We start from the raw sequence: 9378 nt of genomic DNA on the forward strand, positions 1-9378 counted from the left end.
AAAAATTTGATAACAGTATTATTTTTCCCAAAAAATTACTCCACATACTAAATTTCAACAATTTGCATCCAATATTTACTGTTTCGTTAACACCGCTATATGGGAATTGGGCCTGGTTATAGTCCGATTTTGCCCATTTTCAATACCAACCTACACACCAAATTTCGTTGAGATATCTCAATTTTTGCTCGAGTTATCGTGTACATGGACAGACGGACGGACAAGAAACTTAGTATGTTTACTTCTTTTCGGGCGTAGGACTTGAAAATTGGCAAATTCGGACGATAACCACGGCCACATACCATATAACGGTAGTTTTCCGAAATACGAAAACTGCGATATTTTAGTAACTACTTAAGCTTCACTCAAAATTTATATTTACAATCATTTTTAGGCGACAAGTAAGAATGTTATAAATTGGAGGATGTTATCGAGTTTATATAAGTCCCTAACATATAATTTTTTCAAAAACAAATACATATTGCGAAATTTCAAGGATACAATTTTAAAAGGACATTTTCAATACTTACCAGTCGTTGTCCCCAAAATATTGAATCTAATTAAATTCTACAGAGTTTCTTCCTTAATTTAGTAGCTATACTTCTTCTCTAAGCATATTTCACTGATTTTTGTATCATTTTTAAATTACTGACGTCAGAGTGAAAATGTAAAAAAAAATCTAAAATTTACAATATTTGGCCCATGGTTTCGCGAATATATTGACCTTTTTGTGTAAAATTTACTGTCGCACGGAATTATATCTATAATAAGCTAGACATTTATAAAAAAAATATTAGTTATTAAATTAAAAAAAAAATAGAAATATAGCCAATTTGTCAAGAAAATGAGTTTCTATTATTTCCATCGGTGCAATTTACAAAAAGGCAATTCTGAAGTAATTTCACCGGTATTCCAGTTTTGAGAATGAAGAATAATTTGACTTTCCTCCAGCTTTTTGGAATGTATCGAGGGCTTACATATTAAATACGTCCTATCTTCAGTTTTCACAAAAACTACTTTTTGATGTTAGAACCCTTCTGAGATTTACTGGAATTTTTACTTTGAAATTAATTAGTTAATTCTTCTAAAAAACGATAAACAGTTAAGTCTAAGATGGATTTTTATATAGGAATCTCACTTTTGTGAAAACTGCAGGTAGGTCATATTGAATATAAACCCTCGATATGTAAGTTTACAAACAGTTATTCCTGTAATGCCAAAGAAGCTCAATGAATCTATAAAATTATAGATAGAATGGTTCAACAAAGCCTGAATCAGCTTGACTTATAGTCAACAAAGCTGGAAGAAAACGCCTGAAATTCTTCCTATCAAAATTATTACAAAGATTATTAGAAATCCATAATATTAATGGCTAAAAAAAATGGAATAATTTAAAAAAATTAAAGAACAAAAATGAATCCTTTCTAGGCGGTCAATAAAGTTTTTCAACAGGTTAACAACCGCGATTGCGGAATACTGGGTCCCTCTCGAACATACAGCCAAAATACTCCCCGATGCCGCAGCTGCAAGCTCGCTGATTATAGGGCGCAAAACTCATAAACTTCCGAGCACAATAACTCAGATTTAAAAGAAGTTAATTGGTTGAGAGAACAAGTTGTTTCAAGGGAAAAATATTTACTTTCAAATGAGCTTTAATTTTCTACAAAAAGTAATTGTTCGTGATGAAACTACACAAGCCATCTTGAGGCTTGATTATCTCGAAAATCTCAGCTAATGGAGCAAATCTGATACCGGATTCAGATTTAGAGCTCAAAAAACCTTTATAAAAGTATACGCTAGTACCAGAGTCTGAACTTTTTTCAAATTTTGTAGGCTAGTGGTATTGCTGCTGGTGATAAAGCACTGTGGCCTCAAGATCTATTGTAGCACCTTCATAGCAACGTTTGTAACGCTTTCGGTTACTAAATGTTCACCCAAGGTTCTTTTGCGTTTGTGAATCAGTACAGGACACCTTTCTTTGATATCCATCCTGCAAAATTTGCATCGCTTCTGCGAGTAAATTCCCAGTTTAGTCCTGTCAGAATCCTGTGTCAGAATTCTTGAGTTATCCTTAGATAGGCTCATACAATCCTTTAATCGTTTTAAGTTATATATCCCCAAAAGTACTTTGGAAGCTTTATACCTGGTAGATTGTGCCAAAGAGTGTCCCTTTTCCTTTGCTACAGAAGGTCCCAGGGCCGTTGAAAGGAGTTGATGCTCCTTTCTTCGCAAGTTTATTAGCAATATCGTTTCTTTCAATACCAATATTTCCCGAAATCCACAGGACCCAAACTCGTTTGGTCAGACCAAGCTTATCATCTACTACTTTATACATTGACATAGTGACTCTCTAAGCGTTATATGGAGAATGCCTTTCGATCTCTCCCCAATGGTTAACACCCCACACTACCAATACACCACAATAAAAAAAATATCACAAATTTAATCGTTAAACATTTTTTTTTATTTTAAACCAAACAACAACAAATCCCACTCCGTTAACAAGTGCTGACTTAAGCCACTGGGGCGACGGGCAAATGAGCACCCTGGGGTTGGAAACCGTTCTCATCAGCGATGTAGTTGACAGTGTAGGTTACGCCATCATCACCGACAAAGGAGAAGGAGCCACGGGCAACAATGTGTTCATCCTCAGCACCAATGTTCACCAATTGACCATCTTCTTGTTTGGATGTGCCATCGCTGGTCTTCAGGCTAAAATTAGCAGAAAAGAAAATGTTTTTTTTTAATAAAATACAATTTTTTTTAAATAAAATAATTGGGAAGGAAGCATGCCTCATTTCTGTTCTCGCTCTTACTTATATATTTCTTTTTTCACTACTATCAGTTCATTTTTTTTTTACTTACGCAAAGCTGTATTTCTCGGGTTCAACATCAGATCTCAATTCAACGATTTCTGCTTCAGGAGCAGCTGGTGCGGCATAAGCCAAAGCGAAGAGAGCAACGAAAACAATGACGAATTTCATGTTGAAAATTTTGTTGTTTGGAGTTTGCCGGTTGTGCAGATTGCGAGATCAGACTACTAACTGTTGAGGATTAAATATAGGCAGCATGCTTTTATATGAAAGTTGTGTCAAATTTAGAGAGAGAAAAAAGCATAAAGGGCACACATCTACGTACATACATACATATGTATATACATTATGTGTGTATGTTTTGTTTCACTTATTCTTAAAGACACAGCTTTTTTCGTATTTTTGGTCATTTGAATTCAGTCTTATATTAAACAAGTTTTGCTGCTATTAAAAAAAATTTGCATCAGCAATTTTATGCAAATATTTTTATCTAAAATTAGCAAAGCCTACCCATTTGTTAGTGACGTATAGCACGCAAATAAAATGGCAAGAAAAAAAAGAAGTCGCACCATCATTAAAAGTTTTTGAAGATCCAAAAATTAGCAGAGAGAAAACTTGAAAAAAGAAAGAAAATAAATTAATATTGTAGCGATTCGATTATGAAAAGATGTCGCGTATCATTTTCACAAACTGGATCGACTATTTTATTCTCTAATTCTTATTGAATGAAGGAAGCGGTCGTAAGATACTTATTAAAAAGACAAATACTTTATCAAATTCGGCTTAATACATCGGTTTCGATACAGGTCAGATACGCGCAAAGACCTATAGAGTTCAATATTAGATTGCAGGCTCTAAATTTGCCTATGCAGGCGAGGATTGCACCCTCCTTTGGTTGCATGGGCAAAGGTTGGAGTGTGCTGGCCACCCCAATGTTCCCTCAAACCGTGACGGTAGCACACGAAGGATTATTGCCGCTACATCCGGTAGTGCGGATATGGCACGAATTTGTGCGGACAAGGCCAATTTCGTGTATCTTAAACAAAGGCAGAGGTGTGGCCTCGGCAAAGCTGTCTTTTTGCGCCACGGCCCCCCTTCCAAGCGGGGTCTCCGCAAGTGCAGTCGCAAGTGAAGGTAGGAATATTACTGTTCTGATGATAACCCAAATAGGCCTGTAGTATTCTTAGTCGGCTAGTTACCTTACGGATAAATAGACGGCACATAAGAGTCATACGGGAGAGCTACGTGTTTGCACAACGCGTATATAGACTGGATGGGTTGCGTGGGGTCAACATCTTAGGAAAACATAGCGAAGTGGTTTTACTTTGCGCTCCAGGCAGTACCTTGTAATGAGACATCTAATCATTTGTCTAGAGAAATCTCAGACCAGTTATTCATTAGTCTGCAACCAGTTATATCCAACAGAAACTGATGTGTAGGCTTTAAGTGGTTGTAGGTGGGCACAACTCATTTTGTCCTCAATCTCCAAAGTTCGTATTACGTATTTACTTTCACTGATGAGATGGGACTGCAGGCAACTTATGAGACTGCGAATCCGACTTCGTTTTCCTGCCTTAATAGGAGGAGGTGGCTGAAAACGTTTTGTGATTCTGCCCCGCCTTTTCAAGGATGAAGTATGAGGCTTTTTACAGTGATTTGTTGTGAGACGAACACCTCAGCCCTTTAACGCTCAATAATCTGCTCCGTTTTATTGATAGTTCTTGTAGATGTCAAAGAGATTAAAGTGAAATACGAAAACAGTCTAATAAAGGACGTCATGTAGTCTGCGTGCTGTTGCACGCATTGATTTCATAAGCACTCTCAAAATATAAAGACACCGGGTTCGGCCAAACTCACATTCTAACTAACTGCCCCGATAGTTTTAGAGCCACAGACTATACACCATCGCCTCTCGAGCTCGAGAAACAAGTTCTCCACTCGTACCCCTTAGAGGAGAAACTGGGAATCTCTGCAGCCGTCTATCCGGATGGCTCTTAACTAAATCTAAGACTAGGGAGTGGGATACACTCGTAGGATATCTTATTAGCTTCTTGCTTTAGGCTTCCAGACAATTACAGAGACTTCCAAGCGGAGGTCACGCCCTCTTTAGAGGAATATTCTCTTTATCTGCCTTCCCTAACCCTATATTCCGATAGCCACTGAAACGCTCCGAAAACTCGTCAAAAACTTCGATGGAATAGAGGAAAGTCCTTAACGAGTTAGCTTCAGGTCCCAGAAACACACAGGTCCCTGAGACCTACACGGTAATTGTGCAGCAGACAAGCTTGCGAAGTAGGAAACCACCCTGTCTGAAGCCAATTCTTTTCACGATGCTTGCATACTACTATCTAAAACATGTAAAGTAAAGTAGGAGAACTCCACGTGTCAAGCGACTAGACAAATCTGGCCGTGCTTCGACAAGAAAAGATCCAACACCCTCATTCGTTTAGGGCGCCCTCTACTTAGGCAAGTGACCGCAATTACAACAGCTCACTGCTTGATGGGAGGGCATGCTGACAGGATGGGCTTGCCGGCTAGGAAGAAATTAATAGTATTGAACAATATCGCTGTCACTGCCCTACCCTATCGGACACCAGAAGGCGGTACACAGGACCTAAGTATGGCTCGCTCCTATATTGGATGCAGACAGCCCCTTCAACCTAACCTAATCTAAAAGCATTTCAAAGTTTTAGCTTTGAAAAGTTGCAATAGTAGGAGTATCATGTGTTATGAGACCAATCTCTCTCATTCTTTGACATATTAGGTTTGGACATAGGTCGGTTTCGCCGTTTTGTCATTATAAATGTAATTTTTCATTCGAAGATTGTGTAGGCACTTCAAAGTAAATTAACGCCCTTCTTCTAAACCCAAAGGGCACAGGTTGTCAAGTCATAGCTTATGCTGATGATGTAGTAATCGTTACAATGGATAAACATCTGCACGTCCGGAGTATGATATTGCACTCTGCCTTGTAAGCTTATGTTCCAAGGAATGTCGACTTGGCGTCGGTCCTAGCAAGAGCGATATGGTATTTACTGTTAACGAGAACGTATAAAATTCCCCTATTCAAATCTCCATCCTCAAACAGGATAGAACTTAAAGCTCATTTAGTCAAGACCTTATTTACGTAACTTAACTTAACTTAATATTTTGGCCAACCTGTTAGTTAGTTAAAACATAAAAACTAACGAAATATTTTCGATTTTCTTAACATAATTTTATTACTGTATTTTTTAATTTCTAGTTTTTTTTCATCGTTTCACACTTAAAGCTAATAACAGTTCCACAAATTCACACTCAATTAAAAAGTATTGACTTAAGCCACTGGTGCGACGGGCAAATGATCGCCCTGAGGTTGGAAGCCATTCTCATCGGCGATGTAGTTGACAGTGTAGGTCTGACCGTCAGCGGCTACGAAGGAGAAGGAACCGCGAGCAACAATGTGTTCGTCCTCAGCGCCAACATTCACCAACTTACCCTCTTCTTGCTTGGATGTGCCATCACTGGTCTTCAAACTATTGAAGGAATAAAGAATCAAAGAAAATTTTATGAAGAACTAAGTTTGTTGAAAGTTCATAAATTGTTTAATTTCTGTTTTGCTCTATTATGATCCTGTTTCTTCATGAGCGACTTACGAGAAGCTGTATTGTTCAGGTTCTACATCGGATCTCTGTTCTACGACCTCCACTTCAGGACCAGCTGGCGCAGCAATGGCCAGTGCGAAGAGCGCGACGAAGACAATAACGAATTTCATTTTATAAATTTTTTGTGATTTATTTGCTGTGTGTGCAGGCCGCGAAATCAGACTACTAACTGTTGTAGTTGACAAAATGACCACTTGCTTTTATGCAAAAATGTTACTATTTAATAGCTGTGGCCATCTGCAGTGCTAAAGAGACAAAAGCAATTGGTTAGTTCTTAAGTTTGATGACGCAGATTCTTTGACGTCGATTAATTAGCAAACTAGTTTCGCTTGCATTGTATTTTTCATATTAAAGGATTTTTGTTTTTTTTACTCTTATTTGGTCAAATTCAAATGACAAGGTGAATAGGTGATAGTAGTTGATGATTTTGTTTAACGACGACTATAGACAATTTTTAAATTTTTTGAAAATGTGAATATTAATTTTTAATTTCTTTTACAGAGTATTGAAGTTTTCCTAATTTGGTTCCAAGTTAGTTTAAATGATTTGAAAAAAAAACTCGTGAGTAAATTATACTAAAAGTGCGTACTTAGTTTTTCTCTCTGGCGTAAGGATTTTTTTTAAAGGACTTTGAAATTAAAAAAATATGATTATTTCAAAAAAATAATTAAAATATTTAGTGCAATAAAGGTTTCATATAAAAGAAAAAATTCTGTAGAATTATAACAGAATAAATTTTTTGGTAAATAAGGACGAATGGGCATGGAAAATGTCCTTTACAAATTTTTTCCTTAAAGGTCTTTGAAAATTTGCAATATATTTTTTAATTATTGTTTGAGGGCTAATATACGCACGAGCTTATCATCGATTTTCGCCCTGCAAACTTAATTAACTTATAAAGGTAAAATGTATTAATGCATTTTCAATACCTATTCGTCCTTGTAAACCAAAAAGCTTTATTGATTTTAAATTTTGCAGAATTTTCTCTCTAATTTGGTACCCATAGCGTTATTTTATATTGCACTGATTTTTTTTACTAATTTTTTAAACCAATCATATATTGAAAATTTCAAAGTCCTTTGTAAAAAAAAAATCCTGACGCCAGAGTGAAAAACTAAAAACGCAGTTCTACTATATGTATTTGGTCCATAGTTTCGTGAGTATATCGATTCTTACGTGTGTTTTGAAATTATTTTTTTTTTGTCGCACGGTGTATTCAGTATTATTGTAAATCCAATATGACCCCCGCTCATAAAATTGCGGACTACAAATATGGGTATCAAATGAAAGGGTTTACCTTGGCTTACATATTTCTCGGTGCCTTGAGATCCCAAGTCTGTATATTAGGAGCCAGTCACCACCCTGGTCATTCATCCTTCGGCATATGCTGTGCCACCTTGGAATCGGGGTAATTTATGGAAATTGGATGCAGCTTAGAAGACTTCCGAAGAATGGGGAGAATACCTCTAAGATCAACTATTCTTTCCCAAAAGTTTTTTCCCTCGTCCAATTATGAATTTGGGCATTGCTCTCTAAATAAATAGTTGGAGGAAAAGCTGCTTTGCTGTACCAGACCAACCTACACAACGCCTGCAAGAAACAGCACTCAGGCTCCGTACCGTAATTGCGGAGATGGGCCAAAGCACAAAAACTGTCCTGCCGCCGCATCTTCTTTAAGACAGAAAGGACAAATAAAGTTGTCAAGTTTGCTCACCACCATTGCTGAACGAAATATTCACCTAGCTTCTGATGATGGATTCAATGACTAAAGTAGGAATTGCTATTTTAAACCAAATTAAGCAGCTCCTGTGCAACTAGCGCCGAGAGTTGAACAATTTCGTTATAGGTACATATGTGCTAACATAATTTAGCTGAGATCTGCATTGCCTAGTTTAGAACTATGTAGTTAGAAATCTGGCCAATGGCTTCAACGTATTAGACCAGTGCCCATTCCTATTTTCCACCCATGCTGTTACTGTCCTTAAGGACAGCCAATTTTACGGCATTAATTGCGGAAGCAAATTCCATAAAAGAGAATAGGAAACTCCTGACCTTGTCCCAATGTCAGTCGTAGAGCCATTAAGGATTCCACAATGCCTAAGTTTTATAATTAAGCTAAAACCTAGCCGTAGAAAAATCAGTGTAGGATAATATTTTCAGTAAAAATGGTATCCTTTGGCATTGAAAAGCACCTTTAAATCACTATCTCCAATACTTTCATCCTCACTCTACACTGTGTCTTCACAGAATTAATTTCTTTTAAGCCTTTAAATGGGTTTAAATTATGTTATGTTTGAATATTTGTGCAAATAAATATTTGAGACATTCTCCTCAAAGTTACGAAATACTTCCCACAAAGTAACGATTTTTACTATCTACTTTGAAAAATTGTAAAACTGCAGCGCAAGTCCATTATCGCAAAACTTCTTCAATCAGATTTGGATCAAGAACATGACTTGAATAGTCAAATACTAATTAATACTTCCATCGTCAAAGTTGCAATCCTTCAGCTACTATCATCAGGTATTTGGTTAGATGGCGGAGATAGGATCTGTCGTAAGCTTCGGTTTTAGCGCAGTCTGCAATGAGGAGTACCAGTTTGACAAATGTTACGCTGTTTTGCAGCTTGAAGAGTAAACTAAATAAATTTGTTTGGCGCTGAAAAAAAGTCAAAAAGTCCTGACAACAAACAAAGAGTCCTCGCGTATTAAAAAATAAATCATTTCTTTTCAACTTAAGTATTCCTTTTTTTTTATTCAACATAATTTTCCCACTTAAAACCTAATAACAGCTCCATTAATCCCACTCAAATAACGAGTGTTCACTTAAGCAACTGGGGCGACGGGCAAATGAGCACCCTGTGGTTGGAAACCGTTCTCATCGGCGATGTAGTTGACGGTGTAGGTCTGACCATCATCACC

The 9378-nt window shown here is 37.0% G+C and overlaps 2 protein-coding genes across 2 annotated transcripts; both read right to left on the reverse strand.

Annotated features, from left to right (window-relative positions):
* Positions 1–2441: 2441 nt before the first annotated feature.
* LOC118747423 (larval cuticle protein 65Ag1-like) lies at positions 2442–3032 on the reverse strand. Its single transcript, XM_036481469.1, has 2 exons — positions 2866–3032; positions 2442–2712 (listed from the first exon to the last, which is right to left on the reverse strand). Exons 1-2 carry the CDS (start codon positions 2982–2984, stop codon positions 2514–2516), a joined length of 318 nt encoding a protein of 105 aa, XP_036337362.1. The 5' UTR covers positions 2985–3032; the 3' UTR covers positions 2442–2513.
* A 3097-nt stretch (positions 3033–6129) lies between these two features.
* LOC118747424 (larval cuticle protein 65Ag1-like) lies at positions 6130–6567 on the reverse strand. Its single transcript, XM_036481471.1, has 2 exons — positions 6449–6567; positions 6130–6328 (listed from the first exon to the last, which is right to left on the reverse strand). Exons 1-2 carry the CDS (start codon positions 6565–6567, stop codon positions 6130–6132), a joined length of 318 nt encoding a protein of 105 aa, XP_036337364.1.
* Between the last annotated feature and the right edge of the window lie 2811 nt (positions 6568–9378).

This window comes from Rhagoletis pomonella, unplaced genomic scaffold (assembly GCF_013731165.1).
Source record: "Rhagoletis pomonella isolate Grant_MI unplaced genomic scaffold, Rhpom_1.0 Rhpom_scaffold_00012, whole genome shotgun sequence".
Taxonomy (NCBI): domain Eukaryota; kingdom Metazoa; phylum Arthropoda; class Insecta; order Diptera; family Tephritidae; genus Rhagoletis; species Rhagoletis pomonella.

Bases quoted from the DNA above. Each gene is read 5' to 3' on its own strand.
- LOC118747423 (XM_036481469.1), bottom strand. From the start codon at position 2,984: ATGAAATTCGTCATTGTTTTCGTTGCTCTCTTCGCTTTGGCTTATGCC. The intron at 2,713-2,865 runs GTAAGTAAAAAA...TGCTAATTTTAG, and splicing joins CCCGAGAAATACAGCTTTGC to CCTGAAGACCAGCGATGGCA.
- LOC118747424 (XM_036481471.1), bottom strand. From the start codon at position 6,567: ATGAAATTCGTTATTGTCTTCGTCGCGCTCTTCGCACTGGCCATTGCT. The intron at 6,329-6,448 runs GTAAGTCGCTCA...TTCCTTCAATAG, and splicing joins CCTGAACAATACAGCTTCTC to TTTGAAGACCAGTGATGGCA.